The 22,984-nt window shown below is 43.2% G+C and overlaps 1 protein-coding gene and 1 long non-coding RNA gene across 6 annotated transcripts in view; one reads left to right on the top strand and one right to left on the bottom strand.

Annotated features, from left to right (window-relative positions):
* slx1 (Nuclease slx1) overlaps positions 1-10,183 on the top strand; it is a 36,018-nt gene extending 25,835 nt beyond the window's left edge. For all 4 annotated transcript variants that reach the window (XM_071679867.1, XM_071679870.1, XM_071679869.1 and 1 more), the window contains exon 6: positions 9,715-10,183. In XM_071679867.1, coding sequence (XP_071535968.1) covers positions 9,715-9,940 — 226 coding nt within the window. In that variant the 3' untranslated portion in view covers positions 9,941-10,183. The remainder of the gene's footprint in view (positions 1-9,714) is intronic.
* The window catches only part of LOC139758444 (uncharacterized), a 50,973-nt gene continuing 37,654 nt past the window's right edge, over positions 9,666-22,984 (bottom strand). For both annotated transcript variants that reach the window (XR_011714823.1, XR_011714824.1), the window contains one exon: positions 9,666-9,887. This is a non-coding gene — a long non-coding RNA (uncharacterized lncRNA). The remainder of the gene's footprint in view (positions 9,888-22,984) is intronic.

The raw sequence follows: 22,984 nt of genomic DNA, 5'->3' as shown, positions 1-22,984 counted from the left end.
GCAGAAGCTGGTGACTGAGTTTGGTAAAGTGTGTGGAAGAAGAAAGTTAAGAGTAAATGTGAATAAGAGCAAGGTTATTAGGTACAGTAGGGTTGAGGGTCAAGTCAATTGGGAGGTGAGTTTGAATGGAGAAAAACTGGAGGAAGTGAAGTGTTTTAGATATCTGGGAGTGGATCTGTCAGCGGATGGAACCATGGAAGCGGAAGTGGATCATAGGGTGGGGGAGGGGGCGAAAATTTTGGGAGCCTTGAAAAATGTGTGGAAGTCGAGAACATTATCTCGGAAAGCAAAAATGGGTATGTTTGAAGGAATAGTGGTTCCAACAATGTTGTATGGTTGCGAGGCGTGGGCTATGGATAGAGTTGTGCGCAGGAGGATGGATGTGCTGGAAATGAGATGTTTGAGGACAATGTGTGGTGTGAGGTGGTTTGATCGAGTAAGTAACGTAAGGGTAAGAGAGATGTGTGGAAATAAAAAGAGCGTGGTTGAGAGAGCAGAAGAGGGTGTTTTGAAATGGTTTGGGCACATGGAGAGAATGAGTGAGGAAAGATTGACCAAGAGGATATATGTGTCGGAGGTGGAGGGAACGAGGAGAAGAGGGAGACCAAATTGGAGGTGGAAAGATGGAGTGAAAAAGATTTTGTGTGATCGGGGCCTGAACATGCAGGAGGGTGAAAGGAGGGCAAGAAATAGAGTGAATTGGAGCGATGTGGTATACAGGGGTTGACGTGCTGTCAGTGGATTGAATCAAGGCATGTGAAGCGTCTGGGGTAAACCATGGAAAGCTGTGTAGGTATGTATATTTGCGTGTGTGGACGTGTGTATGTACGTGTGTATGGGGGTTGGGCCATTTCTTTCGTCTGTTTCCTTGCGCTACCTCGCAAACGCGGGAGACAGCGACAAAGTATAAAAAAAAAAAAAAAAAATATATATATATATATATATATTTACTTGTGCGCAGGAGGATGGATGTGCTGGAAATGAGATGTTTGAGGACAATGTGTGGTGTGAGGTGGTTTGATCGAGTAAGTAACGTAAGGGTAAGAGAGATGTGTGGAAATAAAAAGAGCATGGTTGAAAGAGCAGAAGAGGGTGTTTTGAAATGGTTTGGGCACATGGAGAGAATGAGCAAGGAAAGATTGACCAAGAGGATATATGTGTCGGAGGTGGAGGGAACGAGGAGAAGTGGGAGACCAAATTGGAGGTGGAAAGATGGAGTGAAAAAGATTTTGTGTGATCGGGGCCTGAACATGCAGGAGGGTGAAAGGAGGGCAAGGAATAGAGTGAATTGGATCGATGTGGTATACCGGGGTTGACGTGCTGTCAGTGGATTGAATCAGGGGATGTGAAGTGTCTAGGGTAAACCATGGAAAGCTGTGTAGGTATGTATATTTGTGTGTGTGGACGTATGTATATACATGTGTATAGGGGTGGGTTGGGCCATATCTTTCGTCTGATCCTTGCACTACCTCGCAAACGCGGGATACAGCAAAAAAAAAAAAAAAAAAAAAAAATTACTTTTATACATCTCCCACTCAATTGCATTTTTCCCTGCAAAAATCGTCCAAATGCCTCTCTCTTCTCTTTCACTAATAATCTTACTTCTTCATCCCACCACTCACTACCCTTTCTAATCAACCCACCTCCCACTCTTCTCATGCCACAAGCGTCTTTTGCGTAATCCATCACTGATTCCCTAAATACATCCCATTCCTCCCCCACTCCCCTTACTTCCATTGTTCTCACCTTTTTCCATTCTGTACTCAGTCTCTCCTGGTACTTCCTCACACAAGTCTCCTTCCCAAGCTTGCTTACTCTCACCACCCTCTTCACCCCAACATTCACTCTTCTTTTCTGAAAACCCATACAAATCTTCACCTTAGCCTCCACAAGATAATGATCAGACATCCCTCCAGTTGCACCTCTCAGCACATAACATCCAAAAGTCTCTCTTTCGCGTGCCTGTCAATTGACACGTAATCCAATAACGCTCTCTGGCCATCTCTCCTACTTACATATGTATACTTATGCATATCTCGCTTTTTAAACCAGGTATTCCCAATCACCAGTCCTTTTTCAGCACATAAATCTACAAGCTCTTCACCATTTCCATTTACAACACTGAACACCCCATGTATACCAATTATTCCCTCAACTGCCACATACTCACCTTTGCATTCAAATCACCCATCACTATAACCCGATCTCGTGCATCAAAACCACTAACACACTCATTCAGCTGCTCCCAAAAAGAAAGAGACAGGAGGTCAAGAGAAAGGTGCAAGAGGTGAAAAAGAGGGCAAATGAGAGTTGGGATGAGAGAGTATCATTAGATTTTAGGGAGAATAAAAAGATGTTCTGTAAGGAGGTAAAAAAAGTGCGTAAGACAAGGGAGCAAATGGGAACTTCAGTGAAGGGCGCAAATGGGGAGATGAAAACAAGTAGTGGTGATGTGAGAAGGAGATGGAGTGAGTATTTTGAAGGTTTGTTGAATGTGTTTGATGATAGAGTGGCAGATATAGGGTGTTTTGGTCGAGGTGGTGTGCAAAGTGAGAGGGTTAGGGAAAATGATTTGGTAAACAGAGAAGAGGTAGTAAAAGCTTTGCGGAAGATGAAAACCGGCAAGGCAGCAGGTTTGGATGGTATTGCAGTGGAATCTATTAAAAAAGGGGGTGACTATTATTGACTGGTTGGTAAGGTTATTTAATGTATGTATGACTCATGGTGAGGTGCATCACGATTGGCGGAATACGTGCATAGTGCCATTGTACAAAGGCAAAGGAGATAAGAGTGAGTGCTCAAATTACAGAGGTATAAGTTTGTTGAGTATTCCTGGTAAATTATATTGGAGGGTATTGATTGAGAGGGTGAAGGCATGTACAGAGCGTCAGAGCAGAGGGGAAGAGCAGTGTGGTTTCAGAAGTGGTAGAGGATGTGTGGATCAGGTGTTTGCTTTGAAGAATGTATGTGAGAAATACTTAGAAAAGCAAATGGATTTGTATGTAGCATTTATGGATCTGGAGAAGGCATATGATAGAGTTGATAGAGATGCTCTGTGGAAGGTATTAAGAATATATGGTGTGGGAGGCAAGTTGTTAGAAGCAGTGAAAAGTTTTTATCGAGGATGTAAGGCATGTGTACGTGTAGGAAGAGAGGAAAGTGATTGGTTCTCAGTGAATGTAGGTTTGCGGCAGGGGTGTGTGATGTCTCCATGGTTGTTTAATTTGTTTATGGATGGGGTTGTTAGGGAGGTGAATGCAAGAGTTTTGGAAAGAGGGGCAAGTATGAAGTCTGTTGGGGATGAGAGAGCTTGGGAAGTGAGTCAGTTGTTGTTCGCTGATGATACAGCGCTGGTGGCTGATTCATGTGAGAAACTGCAGAAGCTGGTGACTGAGTTTGGTAAAGTGTGTGAAAGAAAAAAGTTAAGAGTAAATGTGAATAAGAGCAAGGTTATTAGGTACAGTAGGGTTGAGGGTCAAGTCACTTGGGAGGTAAGTTTGAATGGAAAAAACCTGGAGGAAGTAAAGTGTTTTAGATATCTGGGACTGGATCTGGCAGCGGATGGAACCATGGAAGTGGAAGTGGATCATAGGGTGGGGGAGGGGGCGAAAATTCTGGGAGCCTTGAAGAATGTGTGGAAGTCGAGAACATTATCTCGGAAAGCAAAAATGGGTATGTTTGAAGGAATAGTGGTTCCAACAATGTTGTATGGTTGCGAGGCATGGGCTATGGATAGAGTTGTGTTCAGGAGGATGGATGTGCTGGAAATGAGATGTTTGAGGACAATGTGTGGTGTGAGGTGGTTTGATCGAGTAAGTAACGTAAGGGTAAGAGAGATGTGTGGAAATAAAAAGAGCGTGATTGAGAGAGCAGAAGAGGGTGTTTTGAAATGGTTTGGGCACATGGAGAGAATGAGTGAGGAAAGATTGACTAAGAGGATATATGTGTCGGAGGTGGAGGGAACGAGGAGAAGTGGGAGACCAAATTGGAGGTGGAAAGATGGAGTGAAAAAGATTTTGTGTGATCGGGGCCTGAACATGCAGGAGGGTGAAAGGAGGGCAAGAAATAGAGTGAATTGGATCGATGTGGTATACCAGGGTTGACGTGCTGTCAGTGGATTGAATCAGGGCATGTGAAGCGTCTGGGGTAAACCATGGAAAGCTGTGTAGGTATGTATATATGCGTGTGTGGACGTGTATGTATATACATGTGTATGGGGGTGGGTTGGGCCATTTCTTTCGTCTGTTTCCTTGCGCTACCTCGCAAACGCGGGAGACAGCGGCAAAAAAAAAATATATATATTATTTATTTATATTTTATTATACTTTGTCGCTGTCTCCTGCGTTTGCGAGGTAGCGCAAGGAAACAGACGAAAGAAATGGCCCAACCCCCCCCCCCCCATACACATGTATATACATACGTCCACACACGCAAATATACATACCTACACAGCTTTCCATGGTTTACCCCAGACGCTTCACATGCCTTGATTCAATCCACTGACAGCACGTCAACCCCGGTATACCACATCGCTCCAATTCACTCTATTCCTTGCCCTCCTTTCACCCTCCTGCATGTTCAGGCCCCGATCACACAAAATCTTTTTCACTCCATCTTTCCACCTCCAATTTGGTCTCCCTCTTCTCCTTGTTCCCTCCACCTCCGACACATATATCCTCTTGGTCAATCTTTCCTCACTCATCCTCTCCATATGCCCAAACCACTTCAAAACACCCTCTTCTGCTCTCTCAACCACGCTCTTTTTATTTCCACACATCTCTCTTACCCTTACGTTACTCACTCGATCAAACCACCTCACACCACACATTGTCCTCAAACATCTCATTTCCAGCACATCCATCCTCCTGCGCACAACTCTATCCATAGCCCACGCCTCGCAACCATACAACATTGTTGGAACCACTATTCCTTCAAACATACCCATTTTTGCTTTCCGAGATAATGTTCTCGACTTCCACACATTCTTCAAGGCCCCCCAGGATTTTCGCCCCCTCCCCCACCCTATGATCCACTTCCGCTTCCATGGTTCCATCCGCTGCCAGATCCACTCCCAGATATCTAAAACACTTCACTTCCTCCAGTTTTTCTCCATTCAAACTCACCTCCCAATTGACTTGACCCTCAACCCTACTGTACCTAATAACCTTGCTCTTATTCACATTTACTCTTAACTTTCTTCTTCCACACACTTTTCCAAACTCAGTCACCAGCTTCTGCAGTTTCTCACATGAATCAGCCACCAGCGCTGTATCATCAGCGAACAACAACTGACTCACTTCCCAAGCTCTCTCATCCCCAACAGACTTCATACTTGCCCCTCTTTCCAAAACTCTTGCATTTAACTCCCTAACAACCCCATCCATAAACAAATTAAACAACCATGGAAACATCACACACCCCTGCCGCAAACCTACATTCACTGAGAACCAATCACTTTCCTGTCTTCTTTTATTTTTTTTTATTTTTTTTTTTAATAAAAAAATATATATATATATATATATATATATATATATATATATATTTTTTTTTTTTTTTTTTTATACTTTGTCGCTGTCTCCCGCGTTTGCGAGGTAGCGCAAGGAATTTTCCAAAAGAAGGAACAGAGAAGGGGGCCAGGTGAGGGTATTCCCTCAAAGGCCCAGTCCTCTGTTCTTAACGCTACCTCGCTATCGCGGGAAATGGCGAATAGTATGAAAAAAAAAAAAAAAAAATATATATATATATATATATATATATATATATATATATATATATATATATGTGGGGAAGTACCTGGAGAGACTGAGTACAGAATGGAAAAAGGTGAGAACAAAGGAGGTAATGGGAGTGGGGGAGGAATTGGATGTATTTAGGGAAGCAGTGATGGCTTGCGCAAAAGATGCTTGTGGCATGAAAAGCGTGGGAGGTGGGCAGATTAGAAAGTGTAGTGAGTGGTGGGATGAAGAAGTAAGATTATTAGTGAAAGAGAAGAGAGAGGCATTTGGACAGTTTTTGCAGGGACATAATGCAAGTGACTGGGAGATGTATAAAAGAAAGAGGCAGGAGGTCAAGAGAAAGGTGCAAGAAGTGAAAAATAGGGCAAATGAGAGTTGGGGTGAGAGAGTATCATTGAATTTTAGGGAGAGTAAAGGGATGTTTTGGGGGGAGGTAAATAAAGTGCATAAGGCAAGGGAACAAATGGGAACTTCAGTGAAGGGGGCTAATGGTGAGGTAATAACAAGTAGTGGTGATGTGAGGAGAGAGTATTTTGAAGGTTTGTTGAATGTGTTTGATGATAGAGTGGCAGATATAGTGTGTTTTGGTCGAGGTGGTGTGCAAAGTGAGAGGGTTAGGGAAAATGATTTGGTAAACAGAGAAGAGGTAGTAAAAGCTTTGCGGAAGATGAAAGATGGCAAGGCAGCGGGTTTGGATGGTATTGCAGTGGAATTTATTAAAAGATGGGGTGACTGCATTGTTGACTGGTTGGTAAGGTTATTTGATATATGTATGATTCATGGTAAGGTGCCTGAGGATCGGCGGAATGCTTGCATAGTGCCACTGTACAAATGCAAAGGCGACAAAGGTGAGTGCTCAAATTACTGAGGTATAAGTTTGTTGAGTATTCCTTGGAAATTATATGGGAGGGTATTGATTGAGAAGGTGAAGGCATGTACAGAGCATCAGATTGGGGAAGAGCAGTGTGGTTTCAGAAGTGGTAGAGGATATGTGGATCAGGTGTTTGCTTTGAAGAATGTATGTGAGAAATACTTAGAAAAGCAAATGGATTTGTATGTAGCATTTGTGGATCTGGAGAAGATGTATGATAGAGTTGATAGAGATGCTCTGTGGAAGGTATTAAGAATATATGGTGTGGGAGGCAAGTTGTTAGAAGCAGTGAAAAGTTTTTATCGAGGATGTAGGGCATGTGTACGTGTGGGAGGAGAGGAAAGTGATTGGTTCTCAGTGAATGTAGGTTTGCGGCAGGGGTGTGTGATGTCTCCATGGTTGTTTAATTTGTTTATGGATGGGGTTGCTAGGGAGGTGAATGCAAGAGTTTTGGAAAGAGGGGCAAGTATGCAGTCTGTTATGGATGAGAGAGCTTGGGAAGTGAGTCAGTTGTTGTTCGCTGATGATACAGCGCTGGTGGCTTATTCATGTGAGAAATTGCAGAAGCTGGTGACTGAGTTTGGTAATGTGTGTGAAAGAAGAAAGTTGAGAGTAAATGTGAATAAGAGTAAGGTTATTAAGTACAGGGGGGTTAAGGGACAAGTCAATTGGGAGGTAAGTTTGAATGGAGAAAAACTGGAGGAAGTGAAGTGTTTTAGATATTTGGGAGTGGATTTGGCAGCAGATGGAACCATGGAAGCAGAAGTGAATCATAGGGGGGGGAGGGGGTGAAAATTCTGGGAGCCTTGAAAAATGTGTGGAAGTTGAGAACATTATCTCGGAAAGCAAAAATGGGTATGTTTGAAGGAATAGTGGTTCCAACAATGTTGTATGGTTGCGAGGTGTGGGCTATGGATAGAGTTGTGCACAGGAGGGTGGATGTGCTAGAAATGAGATGTTTGAGGACAATGTGTGGTGTGAGGTGGTTTGATCGAGTAAGTAATGATAGGGTAAGAGAGATGTGTGGTAATAAAAAGAGTGTGGTTGAGAGAGCAGAAGAGGGTGTTTTGAAATGGTTTGGTCACATGGAGAGAATGAGTGAGGAAAGATTGACCAAGAGGATATATGTGTCGGAGTTGGAGGGAACGATGAGAAGTGGGAGACCAAATTGGAGGTGGAAAGATGGAGTGAAAAACATTTTGAGTGATCGGGCCCTGAACATGCAGGAGGGTGAAAGGCGTGCAAGGAATAGAGTGAAATGGAACAATATGGTATACCAGGGTTGACGTGCTGTCAATGGATTGAACCAGGGCATGTGAAGCGTCTGGGGTAAACCATGGAAAGTTGTGTGGGGCCTGGATGTGGAAAGGGAGCTGTGGTTTTGATGCATTATTACAGGAGGACAGCTAGAGACCGAGTGTGAACGAATGTGGCCTTTGTTGTCTTTCCTAGTGCTACCTCGCACACATGAGGGGGGAGGGGGTTGTTATTTCATGTGTGGCGTGGTGGCGATGGGAATGAATAAAGGCAGACAGTATGAATTATGTACATGTGTATATGTTTGTTTGTGTGTGTATATATAAATGTATACATTGAGATGTATACATTTGCAGTTTCTCACCCAAATCAGCCACCAGTGCTGTATCATCAGCGAAGAACAACCGACTCACTTCCCAAGCCCTCTCATCCACAACAGACTGCATATTTGCCCCTCTCTCCAAAACCCTTTCATTCACCTCCCTAACAACCCCATCCATAAACAAATTAAACAACCATGGAGACATCACCCACCTCTGCCTCAAACTAACATGCACTGGGAACCAGTCACTTTCCTCTCTTCCTACTTGTACACATGCCTTACATCCCTGATAAAAACTTTTCACTGCTTCTAGCAACTTACCTCCCACACCATATACTCTTAATACCTTCCACAGAGCATTTCTATTAACTTTGTCATATGTCTTCTCCAGATCCATAAATGCTACATACAAATTCATCTTTTTTTCTAAGCATTTCTCACATACTTTCTTCAAAGCAAACACCTGATCCACACATCCTCTACCACTTCTGAAACCACACTGTTCTTCCCCAATCTGATGCTCTGTACATGCCTTTACCCTCTCAATCAACACCCTCCCATATAATTTCCCAGGAATACTCAACAAACTTACATCTCTGTAATTTGAACACTTACCATTATTCTCGTTACTTTTGTACAGTGACTATGCAAGCATTCTGCCAATCCTCAGGCACTTCACCATGAACCATACATACATTGAATATCCTCACCAACCAGTCAACAACACAGTCACCCCTATTCCTTCAAACATACCCATATTTGCTTTCCGAGATAATGTTCTCGCCTTCCACTCATTTTTCAATGCTCCCCCTCCCCCACCCTGTGATTCACTTCCGCTTCCATGGTTCCATCCGCTGCCAAATCCACTCCCAGATATCTAAAACACTTCACTTCCTCCAGTTTTTCTCTATTCAAACTTACCTCCCAATTGACTTGTCCCTCAACCCCACTGTACTTAATAACCTTGCTCTTATTCAGCTTTCTTCTTTCACACACTTTACCAAACTCAGTCGCCAACTTCTGCAGTTTCTCACCTGAATCAGCCACCAGCACTGTATCATCAGCGAACAACAACTGACTCACTTCCCATGCCCTCTCATCCACAACAGACTGCATACTTGCCCCTTTCTCCAAAACTCTTGCATTCACCTCCCTAACCACCCCATCCATAAACAAATTAAACAACTTTGGAGACATCATACATCCCTGCCAAAAACCAACATTCACTGAAAGTCAATCACTTTCCTCTTAGCTTTAGCCATGTACCCAATTTATCAACCATCCCCAAGAGAAGTATGAACGGCTTTTTGGACTGTGAATCAACCGCCGCATCCAGGATTCAAACCCTTGTGCTTGACCTTGGGTGGCCCATGAATGTGTCATAGTCAGCAGTGCTAACTGCTTGTATACTTAGGCATAGAAATTTGAAATGTTTTGAAGTTCCATATTCTAAACATAAGGAAATGGCTTACAGATAAGAACTCATTCAAATTTATTACAACCTTAAAAGTAAACTTTTAAATTTTCAGATGTTTGTCTGTGTCATGTCCACTGATTTCCCATGTCAGATGCCTTGCAGACCACATTTTACAAGAAGAGTCGTCTGGGATGATTTTGCCCTTAGAAGGATCATGTCCAAGTTGTGGTATCACATTACTATGGGGAGACCTGGTGAGGTTGAAACGTGGTTGTTATCAGCAGTCTGGAAAGGATGATAATGATCATTGGGCTGAATCCCTCTCACAAGTTACTTGATGATTATGCATTTTATTCTCCATCTTCCCTAAAAAAATGAATATGTATATTCAGTAGCCTTCATCTCTGAGCTAATATGCTGATAATACAGAATGTTCTTGACTTTGCTTTATAACCTGACTAAATGTTTTTATAGTGATGAAGTCTCTCAAGGTTGATGTAACTATTTGTGTATGACATAAGATTTGCCAAATGTAGATATGCATTAAAAATGAAGTAGAATAATTAAATATATTATTAAGACACTTGGTTTGAGTTTAAACCTCTCACAAGAGCCAGGCTTCCTCTGAAGGCACTTAGCCCTGATTTATCAAAAAGTCTGAAGGGAAAAAAAAAGATGGCAAGATTTTAGATATGAATTATTTTGTATTAGTTCATGGTAACCATATAAGCATATTCGAAGAAGTTGTTAGTAGTATCTTCTTTTAGCCTCATTTCTTAGAGACAACCAGAATTGCAATGACCCAGCTACACCAGGAACAAGTTGCATATGGTGTATTACCTACAACAATCTATGCACTGCTGTGTAGACAGACAAGTAGCTGTACATGCAATATGTTACATCACACACTTCCAGGTCAAACTGCTCACAAAGAAATTGGAATTAGATCTTTCAGTGATGAATGCAATGCATTACCCATCACTCATGATCCTATCAGGTTCACATTACCAGTAGTTAGCATTTGACAAAACTTGCTGTCAAACGCTGCTCATGGATGCGAAATGAAGGGTATTTGATTACTAGTAATGTTGATATGTATATGTATGGATATGTGGGTGTATGGTTTTTTTATATGTATATGTATGTATATGAGTGGATGGGCCATTCTTCGTCTGCTTCCTGGCACTACCTTGCTGATTCAGGAAATGAAGATCAAGTATAATTTAGTATATATTAGTTTTAGATACAGAGGGAAAAGGTACCAAAAAGTGAAAAAGCTTGGTGATGTATTGTGGGGAAAATATAGGCCACAATCCATTTAGCAAGCATTTGAAAGGTATATTGTGGACAAGGCAGCAGATAAGCCAATCGGTTTCTGTAAATTCATTAAGATCATACTGGCAGTTAAACACCAGCTGATCAGGTTTTGGGATTCCAAAGGAATATGTGTAGAAGATGATGTAAAGTTATTCAAGGAACAAAATATTTTCACTGAGGAAAACATATTAGCCATAACACAAGATGGAATTGGGAATAGGTGAGCATTGAAATATCTAGAAAAGAAGTAAATAGACAAGGCTCATGGTTCAAAGGAATTTTTCTGTGTGTGCTGAAGATCTGTGCAAATGCACTTGACATGCTACTTGAAATGCTCAGGATGATGCCGGGGGAAGGTGGCAAGTGCCAAGGGAGTGGAAGAGGGTACATGTATCTTTAAGAAGAAATATCAGAAGGTTGTGTTGAAGACCAGTCTCTATAATTAGGGTGGTTAGTAAGATACTGGAAACGGTAATCAGAAAGCAAATGGATGACTGTCTGTAAAGAAGAAATACCTAAACAAGAGAAGGCATGGATTATGGGAAAGATCTTGTGTTACAAACCTTGTTGATATCTATTACAGCAAATGAGTACCATTTTAGGCAAGAGAAGGTTGGGTGGGTAGTGTGTATCTGGGCTGTAAGAAAGCATTTAACACCATGCCACATGGGAGGTTGGTGAATAATCCAGATTATCAGGCAGGAAATTAGTTAAACCCATGCAGTGGACAGGAAATCATCCAAGTGGAAAGGAACTAAGGAAACATGTCACAGGAGCCTTCTCAAAAAGGGTTGGAGTCATTGATGGCATACTGTAGGATTGAATCACATAGCATTACTTTTCTTGATCTTTGACACAGACTTGCCAGAATGATTGATCTTGTACTTAGATAGGTTTTTGGATAATGCAAAGGTCAAAAGGGAGGCAAGGAGTGAGAAAAGGTTGTGTCAACTCACAAGGGGACCTAGACAAACTTTGGAGTTGATCTGATAATAATGTTTGATGAATTTCAACCTAGATAAGTGCATAGCAATGAGAGTAGGATACATATAAGGTCTCAATAATAATATCTTGCAGGATATAAGTTGCAGGAATCTGTGTTTGAGAGGGACTTGGGAGATGTTAATGTAACTGACCTGTCGTCAGAGCCTTACTTAAGGAAAACTACAAAGGGGACAATCTGTTTGCAGGCAAAGATTCTAATTATATTCAGGTATGTGAATAGAGAGCTTTTTGGTGAACATATAAAATTCTATGCTTCTCAAATTTGGTTTCATCATTTAAAGATGCACAAAGAACTAATACAGGAGGTCCAGAGGAAGGCAGCAAAGATGGTACCAGCTAGTTACAGTGAGAGATTAGAAGGTATGAATTTGTCAACCATGGAAAAGAGAAGAATGAAGGGTGACTTGATCATAAACTAAAAGTTCTTAAACCAGTTTGATGATACAGCAGTGAACAGTTCTTCAAATGATGCCAAAATAGGACAACCATAGGCCATAACATAGAATCAATCTAGAAACAGAAAATTTGTAAAAAAAAAAGTAATTTTATAGTATAAGAGTGGTGGAGAAATGGAATAACATGGATGGTGAAATTTGGGTGTGTGGACAGCATACATAAGTGTAAAAATTTGTATGACAGAAGAGAAAGCTCAAGAAATGAGGTCCTATAAATGAAAAATTCCCTTCCTGTACTGTACGAATTCCACATCAGACCAATCAGAATGAAGCTGCTGCACTAATGTTGCTGCTGCCACCTCTTGCTACCTGAGAATCCTTGTTTCCATGTTGAAGTTTGACATTATAACCAAACTGAATCTGTCCAAGCTTGTACAGACTGCTACAAATTATCGTTTCTCTCTGCTTCACATGCTTGCGAGTTGCAGGCACTCACTTCACAGACATTCTGGTTTTTACACTTAATTCTTGACAACGTGTATCTCACATGACTTAATTCTTACCTCTAAATAATTTTTGTGAGGCAAGTGCTATGTGCTAAGCCTGCCATATGGCAGAGTCTTGGTATAAGTAAAAAATTCAAGTGATGGGAATTGACAAGCTGTGTATAACAAAAGACCCATTGGTAGCATTACCTTCCACCATGGAAGAGGTTGGTGCCATAGAGAATATCATAGTTAATCCTCTGAAAGTAATGACACTTATGAAGGAAGTGGACCTACACAAGGCCCATGGTTGGGATAGCATCTCACTGTTTGTATTCAGAATGTGCAGAGGCCATTTTTACACTATTGGTGGTGTTATCTAACGTCTCCCACTAGGAAGGAAATGTTTCAACTAAATGGAAGAGAGCAAAAGTTGTATCAATATTCAAAAAAGGTGACAGGCACCTCACCATGAGTCATACATACATTAAATAACCTTACCAACCAGTCAACAATACAGTCACCCCCTCTTTTAATAAATTCCACTGCAATACCATCCAAACCCACTGCCTTGCCGGCTTTCATCTTCTGCAAAGCTTTTACTACCTCTTCTCTCTTTACCACATCATTCTCCCTAACCCTCTTACTTTGTACACCACCTCAATCAAAACACCCTATATCTGCCACTCTATCATCAAACAAATTCAACAAACCTTCAAAATACTCACTCCATCTTCTCACATCACCACTACTTGTTATCACCTCGCCGTTAGCCCCCTTCACTGATGTTCCCATTTGTTCCCTTGTCTTACGCGCTTTATTTACCTCCTTCCAGAAGATCTTTTAATTCTCCCTAAAATTTAGTGATACTCTCTCACCCCAACTCTCATTTGCCCTCTTTTTCACCTCTTGCACCTTTCTCTTGACCTCCTGCCTCTTTCTTTTATACGTCTCCCACTCATTTGCATTATGTCCCTGCAAAAATCGTCCAAATGCCTCTCTCTTCTCTTTCACTAATAATCTTACTTCTTCATCCCACCACTCACTACCCTTTCTAATCTGCCCACCTCCCACGCTTTTTATGCCACAAGAATCTTTTGCGCAAGCCATCACTGCTTCCCTAAATACATCCCATTCCTCCCCCTTTCCCCTTACGTCCTTTGTTCTCACCTTTTTCTATTCTGTACTCAGTCTCTCCTGATACTTCCTCACACAAGTCTCCTTCCCAAGCTCACTTACTCTCACCACCCTCTTCACCCCAACATTCTCTCTTCTTTTCTGAAAACCTCTACAAATCTTCACCTTCGCCTCCACAAGATAATGATCAGACATCCCTCCAGTTGCACCTCTCAGTACATTAACATCCAACAACAAGGTAGGAACAACAAACAAGTCTCCACGACTTAAAAGATCCCTCCCGATATGCAGGTATAGGTTGTAACAGAGAGGTAGCAACTCACTATAGGTGCGTCTAACTTCATTCAGCTGTTCATAGTAATGTGTTGCACTCCTCCCTCCTGTTAAACTTTGCCAGTCATGGTCACATTATTCTCACATCTCACCATGACTTACGGAGTTCATTAAACTCCATTAGTGTGACAGTAAGTCACCAAGGCACATACCTTCTGCATCCTTTGTCAGTCATTATCCATCACTTGCTACATGTCCTTGTTCACACATTAGTCTCACTCCCTCATAATCGCTCCTCACATTTTTCTGGGTCATCTATTTCTAATGTAGTTTAACCATGGCTGGGGGGTGTGAGAGGATCTGCTACCCAAGGACTGCATGTGCACAGTGAGGCACCTGTATCTGGTAAGGCAATTGCCCCTAGTAAGGCACCTGTCACCTAGTGAGGCAATTACCCCCAGTGAGGCAATTTCCCCTAGTGAGGCAATGCCGCCCTAGCGGGGCACCTGCTCTTAGTGAAGCAACGGCCCCCTAGTGGGGCACTTATTCTTACTAAGGCAACTACCCCCCTAGCAAGGATGTTCCCTGAGTGAGGCAGCGACCCCTAGCAGGGCACCTGTCCTTAGTGAAGCAACGGCCTCCTAGTGGGCACCTGATACTAATGAGGTACCTTCCCCTAGCGAGGCACCTGACACTAATGAGGTACCTTCCTCTAGCGAGGCACTTGCCTCTTCTGAGGCACCAGTTCCTTAATAAAGCACCTGTCCCTAGTGAGGCATCGGCTTCCTAGTGCGGCACCTGCAACTCTCTCTTTTTGTTTGCCAATGTAGGACAGAAAGTTAACCGAGCTTCGTTCTTTTGCATCCAACAAAAGCTTAGTTACTGACACCTGTGGTTGAAACTAACACCCAGTAGACCACACTCTAGCGTCCTGTATCCCACGCCACCCACCAGTATTCCACACCACCCACCAATAGGTCACACCACCCATAAGTAGCCCAAACCACCCACCAGTAGCCCAAACCATCCATCATTAGCCCAAACCACCCACCAGTAGCCCAAGCCACCCACCAGTAGCCCAAACCACCCATCAGTAGCCCAAACCACCCACCATTAGCCCAAACCACCCACCAGTGGCCCAAACCACCCACCAGTGGCCCAAACCACCCACCAGTAGCCCAAACCACCCACCAGTAGCCTAATCCACCCACCAGTAGTCCAAACCACTCACCAGTAGCCCAAACCACCTACAAGTAGCCCAAACCACCCACCAGTAGCCCAAACCAGCCACCAGTAGCCCAAACCACCCACCAGTAGCCCAAACCACCCACCAGTAGTCTAAACCTCTTACCAGTAACCTAATCCACCCACCAGTAGTCCAAACCACTCACCAGTAGTCCAAACCACTCATCAGTAGCCCAAACCACCCACAAATAGCCCAAACCACCCACCAGTAGCCCAAACCACCCACCAGTAGTCCAAACCACCCACAAGTAGTCTAAACCACCCGCCAGGAATTCAAACCACCCACCAGTAGTCCAAACCACCCACAAGTAGACCAAGCCACCCACCAGTAGTCTAAACCACCCACCAGTAGCCCAAACCACCCACCAGTCGCTGGCAGAAAAAGATTTGCTTGAATATCCTGTCCCTTTCCATATACACCGAGAAAAGATATTACTACTGTGCTCCAGCAGATAACTGCGTGAAAACTTCTCATTCCTTCTCTCCGTCTGTATCAGGTACTGCCATGTATATTCCCTTTGGATTCTACTGCCAAAAGATCGCTAATGTGGTCCTGACACTGCTCGATGTATATATTACACGATTATTTTTTTTTCCATACAGACCTTCTTCAACGTGGAATGATAACTGCTATCTCTCTTGTTCAGCAAAGAATCATAACCATTATCACTTATCTTCAACTAAGAATCATAATCATTGTCCCTTATCTTCAGCAAAAAATCATAACCATTATCCTTTATCTTCAACAAAAAATCGTAACCATTATCCTTTATCTTCAACAAAGAATCATAATCATATCTTCAACAATCATGATCATTATTCCCTATCTTTAGCAAAGAATCATAACCATTATCCCTTCAACAAAGAATCATAACCATTATCCCATATCATCAGCAAAGAATCATAACCATTATCCCGTATCGTCAGCAAAGAATCATAACCATTATCCCTTATCTTCAGGAAAAAATCATAACCATTATCCCTTATCTTCAAAGAGTCATAACCATTATCTAATATCTTCAGCAAAGAATAATAACTATTATCCCTCATCCTTAACAAAAAATCAATCATTATCCCTTATCTTCAGCAAAGAATCATAACCATTATCCTTTATCTTCAACAAAGAATCATAACCATTATCCCTTATCAACAATCATAATCACTATCTCTTATCTTTAGCAGAATATCATAACCGTTATCCCTTATCTTCGACAAAGAACCATAATCATTATCCTTTATCTTAAACAAAGAACCATAAGCAGTATCTGTTGTCTTTCCTCTCTACAGACATAACTGGAGAGAGGAGATGCGATGTTTTCCTTCTCGATGGTCGTATGAAACTGTTGTTAACGAGAGAGTGTAAAGTAGCGAGTGATTCACCGCTGGAGACGAGTAGAAACTTTCCTCTGGAATGTGTTGGGGGTGTCTGGGGAGGGCCAGGGGTAGGGGATTGTCGGGTGTCTTTCTTGTCTGGGAGGAGCCCGGGGGGGGGGGGGGTATCCCTGGTGTCTGTTGGGGTGTCCCTAGTGTCAGGGGTGGGCAAGGGGGAGGGTGTGGTGTACATGGGAAGAACAGATAACAGACTTGATAATCCATAACGAGGTTATTTAAAAAAAAATAAAGTCTCGTACAATTGTAGAAACAGGATGGTAAAGAATGTACTCCCCACCCACCTCGCCCTCCGGCTCAACTGCCGGCAGGGAACCAAATGCGAGACAAATATCATGCAGTGTTGTGGTAAGATACTGCCAGGCATGCAAATTCTATAGGAAGATGCGGACTGGAAGAACTTCCTTATCAGTTCGCTGACATCTGCTCTGTGGCTGAATTCTGATAAAAACGAATTAATGAGAATGTTTTTTTTTCCTTATCAATATAGAGACGTCAATTAAGTATTTGTCTAGCCTCGAGTTGAAGGTACTAACAGTGTTTGTGTCTACTGCCTCGGGACGGAGTCTTACAATGCTTCATCAGTCAATATGTGGAAACCGTTTTGCCCACATTGACCTGACATCTTCCTTCACCTTCACAACCGTCGGGTCTGGTCACAGAGTATATCTGAGATGAAGAAACTGTCGTATGATATCGAAATTATTTAGCATTATGACCGTTTCTATCATGTCACCTGGACTCTATTACTTGTTTGCAGAGAATAAAGTCATATGATCGAGTCTTTCTTCGTCAGGCTTATATGCGAGTGATGGTTTGTTGATCATATTTCACTTTGGTCAAGTTGCTCTTCACCATTGACCAGGTTTGGTGACCAGAACTGAACAACAATCTAAATGAGGTCTAACCAATGCATTGTAAAGGGCGAGTATCTTATCCTTTGTTGTTTACTTTTCTCGCTATGAAACCTACTTGGCTTTACTATATGAAGGTAGAAATTGTTTGCCATATTTAAGGTCATTACTGATTATCACTCAGTCGTCATCTTCAACTTCTCGTAGAGGTTTACCAAGCGTTATGTACTCATGTTTTAGCACCAAAGTGCATAACTGTGCATTTGCTTATATTGAGATCCATTTGTCATTTCTCTGTCTACGACTCTACCAGTATATCTAGATCCCTCTCAGTCTTCAGGCAGTCTTCCTCTGACTCAGTGAGTTGGTTGTGTTTCCCAGATTGTACTGGCGAGCCCTCCTGTCTCCAGGGCATTTATGTAGGTGATGAAAAGTCTGGCTCTCGAGACTGAGTCTTGTGGAACGCCACTACACACGTGAAGCCAGTCAGATGCTTCACCATATAATACCTCTCTCTCTCTCTCTCTCTCTCTCTCTCTCTCTCTCTCTCCTTCCACTACCAAGACCATTCCGCTACCCACTCTCGATCCCATCTCCAATCTTCTGAGTTTCTTCGTTGTTAGCTTTCCCTTGTTTGTTATTTTATCAATGGCTTTACCAAAGTTCACTTATATAACATCAGACAGGCCACTGAGTCTCAGTTGTTATATGACGAAGACACACCATCAGATTCGTTAAACATATTTGATTCCAGAGACCATGTCGATGGTCAGTTATAAATCTAGAGACCATGTCGATGGTCAGTTATAAATCTACTTTCTTCGGTTAAATTAACGATTTTGTCCTTATTTATTGTATCTAATTGGAACAAGTGAGACGAATGATGCAGTACTCCCAGGTGTATGCTGTCACCAGCACAGGCCGCACAGCACCACCTCGGCGCAGGCCGCACAGCACCACCCCGGTACAGGCCGCACAGCACCACCTCGGCGCAGGCCGCACAGCACCACCCCGGTACAGGCCGCACAGCACCACCCCGGCGCAGGCCGCACAGCACCACCCCGGCACAGGCCGCACAGCATCACCCCGGCACAGGCCGCACAGCACCACCCCGGTACAGGCCGCACAGCACCACCCCGACACAGGCCGCACAGCACCACCCCGGTACAGGCCGCACAGCACCACCCCGGCACAGGCCGCACAGCACCACCCCGGTACAGGCCGCACAGCACCACCCCGGTACAGGCCGCACAGCACCACCCCGGCACAGGCCGCACAGCACCACCCCGGCACAGGCCGCACAGCACCACCCCGGCACAGGCCGCACAGCACCACCCCGGTACAGGCCGCACAGCACCACCCCGGCACAGGCCGCACAGCACCATCCCGGCACAGGCCGCACATGCTGCTGTTTATGAGTATTAAAATAACCCTGGCAGCGCGGCGGCCGGCACCGCCCGCCTCCAGCAGGTTAAATTAGGAAATGCATGATGAGGTAGGGCGGTGTGAGGCCTCCCACTTACTACTCCTGCCATCGCAACATGAACACCTGTAGATCATCCTTTACGCTCTGTACTGGGGGGATCATACTGGTTCTTCCCCCCTTACTATTCCCCCGGTATATAACCTCCCACTGACATTACCTGGCCACTCCCCCACTCCACCTACTCCAGCAAGGGATCGATCGTATGGTTGGTCCAATATGGTTCCCTTCATGTCTTACATTCACACTCTCTCTCTCTCTCATATATATATATATATATATATATATATATATATATATATATATATATATATATATACCAAAACTTTTCCTTCTTGGAAGCCTGCATTGATACATCCCATCCCTAAGAAGGGTGACCGTTCTGACCCCTCTACCTGTCGTCCTGTTGCTTTGACATCTACCATTTCCAAAGTTTTTGAATCCTTAATTTCCATAGCCTTAAAAACCTCGAAAATTACAGTTTTTTCTCTGAACATCAGTATGACTTCCGTAAGGCGACATCCACTGGTGATATTCTTTCCTATATTACTAATGTTCGGTCATCGACCCTAAAAGATTTTGAGGAGTCATTTTCAGCTGCCATTGACATACCTAAGGCTTTTGACAGGGTGTGGTATCGGGGTCTCATCTCTTAAGTTCTCCTCTTTTAGCTTCCCTTCCTCGCTTTGCTCCTTCATATCTAGCTTCCACTCTGGCCGATCTGTCTCTGTGGTTGTTGATGGATCAGCCTCCCACTTTTCTCCATCAACAGCGGTGTCCCTCAAGGTGCTGTCCTGTCCCTTACACTGTTACTTCTTTTTTTCAATGATTTCCTCTCCTCCACAAATTATCCTTTGTACTAATACGCTGACGACTCAACACTGCATTCATCCACATCCTTTAATTCTGTTCCCTCCTCTCACTCTATCTGCATCTCGTTTTGACACAGCCTCCTCAATAAACTCCGACTTGGACAGGATATCTCAGTGGGGTACACGAAATCTTAAGTTTAATGCCGTCAAGGTCCAGTTTCTACCCATCCCTCTATTGAAAACGCTAGCTCCCGTCTCTCCTTTGACGGTTCTATAATTCCACCTCTTGACTGAATGAACATACTTGGCATTACTGTAACATCCAGTCTTTCTTGGTAGCCCCACATTACGGGAATAGCCAAGTCTGCCTCTAAGAAACTGGGTGTCTAGATGTCGAAACTTCTAAACACTTGCTCCGTTTATACAAGGGATTGATTCGTCCTTGTATAGTGTACTGATTTCATTTGGGGTGGTTTTAGCTCTGCATCCTTACTTGACAGAATGGAGTCGAAAGCGGTCTGCCTTATAAATCGTCCCAGGCTAACTTCCAAACTTGACCTCCTTGCCATACGCCGCAGTGATGGTTCACTTACCCTCTTCTATAGGTATTACATTGGTTCTTGCTCCCTAGAGCTGGCTGCTTGTGTGCCCCCACCACTAGCTAGACCACGCAATACCCAGCAAGCTGCTGCGTCACTTGATTATTGTGTGGCCATCAGCAACTCTAGGGTAAGCCGTTTTGATACCAGAGTCTTTCCCTGCACGTCCAAACTTTGGAGCTCTCTACCCTATCGAGTCTTTTCCAATAACTATGACCTGCCGCACATTTCAAAAGACATGTTTTTCACTTTCTGAAACTCTCTATACTTCAATTTGGACCCGGCCTTGATGCGGACATTTGTCTGTGACTGGAACAATTATATATATATATATATATATATATATATATATATATATATATATATATATATATATATATATATATATATCATACTATTCGCCATTTCCCGCGTTAGCAAGGTAGCGTTAAGAACAGAGGACTGGACCTTTGAGGGAATATCCTCATCTGGCCCGCTTCTCTGTTCCTTCTTTTGGAAAATTAAAAAAAAAAAAAAAAAAAAAACGAGAGGGGAGGATTTCCAGCCCCCCGCTCCCTTCCCTTTTAGTCGCCTTCTACGACACGCAGGGAATACGTGGTTAGTATTCTTCCTCCCCTATCCCCAGGGATATATATATATATATATATATATATATATATATATATATATATATATATATATATAAATAAACATAGCCTTCGGGAATGTTCGTATCTGCATATGTCCTAGTAACAAATACGTTCGGACAACAGGATGATTCCCAAGTACAGAAATATACAGCAGAAAACGAAAATGATTTATCAGAATTTTTTCTTGAGGAATGGCTTAATGTCTTAGCAACGTAGACGTGATTAAAACGGTGCAGCAGGAACTTGTATTTTTCTTTTTCAAGTTAAATGAGATAGCAGAAGTGAATGCTCTTCTAAATCAAGGCAGTCTCGTATATGACTCAACTACATAGTTCAGGCATTACAGATATTACAGAGCCGGGTGTGTGTGTGTGTGTGTGTGTGTGTTTTAGCGCCATAATACAACAATTAGAAATTTGAAACTTTGTATGCGTACTGAGAGGTCCCCCCAAGACCGTGCACTTGGGTATAACATCTTTCCTCTGACACAATGAAAAGAAATCGTTTCCGTGATGGGACGATCACAGAGGACAGGAATATGTATTATCTACTGTGCATAGCAGAGTTAGTGGCTAGTGTTGCCAGTATCTCAGTATGGCCAGCCTCCTGCTCCCAGCAGTATTGCCACGTACAGTTTGTTAATAAAGTTTGTATTGATCATCAGCATCACATTAAGAGCGATGTTGTATGGTGGATTTAGCTCTCTCATTGTTATATGATGTCGAACGGACAGAAATCTTTGCAGTCAGTGGTATGCAGAGACTTGCTTGCAATAGTTAAAGTCCTTATGTTCACGCACGCCTCGGGTGTTGTTAGGGCGCACGTTGTTGTGGTTCTTCCTGGTCACAACAGTAAAATGCAAGTTGTAATGACTGGTGGAGGTGGTGTGGCAGCGCAAGGCTGACAAGAGCACGCCTGGGGGACTGAAGGAGGGAGGGTCTGCCAGCACCTTCTTGGGGCCTACGGTGGTATAATTCATACATGAATGATAACCAAGAGATGACACGCATCTGAGGAACAGTAGGAAAAGAACATAAGGGAACGTTAGGAGGGGGTCAAGGGAGGGAGTGTGTGCTGGTGAGGAGAGTGCTTTGAGTTGGGGTGAGTAGCGCGGCAATCCTGCCTGTTGACGGTCACCCGGATGCAACCACACACGCCTCAGGAAGGACATAGTTACAACAAACAACACGACGATAATACTTGAGACAGTCGATTATCTTCGCTTCTCGCCATGACACAGTCATTCAGAGGAGATGCTGCGACCTGATACAGCTCATGCATAAGCTGCGACAGCCCCACTCTTGTCCTGAGAAAGATCCTACTAGTACAGTTCAGCATGCATGGCGTTCAGTTCTGTGCTATAGTATTAGATCCCCTCCCATCCATATCACTCTATAACTGACAACAAACCCGCTACTAGAAATGAAAAGTCTATCCCTGCCTTACACTTTACCAACCTCTATTCACCTCTCCACCCACAGCAAAGTTAACACTGATCAAACACATATACACTGATATGACCCAATAACTAAACAACCGACCTCCCAACTCATTCTTAAACATCACCTTACCAGACGTACACCCATTAGAAACCACACTCTCTAGACAAACATGGGTCTACTCTCTGGACATAACCCATTATTTCAATACCACAAAACTGATCCAACATGTTTCAGGACACTCTGTGCCCACGATGCAATTACCACAATGAAGATAACGTATACTTACAGCTTAGTTCCCCCCCCCCCCCTCACACACA

Source organism: Panulirus ornatus, chromosome 30 (assembly GCF_036320965.1).
Source record: "Panulirus ornatus isolate Po-2019 chromosome 30, ASM3632096v1, whole genome shotgun sequence".
Taxonomy (NCBI): domain Eukaryota; kingdom Metazoa; phylum Arthropoda; class Malacostraca; order Decapoda; family Palinuridae; genus Panulirus; species Panulirus ornatus.
Note: the sequence above shows the minus strand (reverse complement) of the source record. Positions and strands in the feature narration are given on the sequence as shown.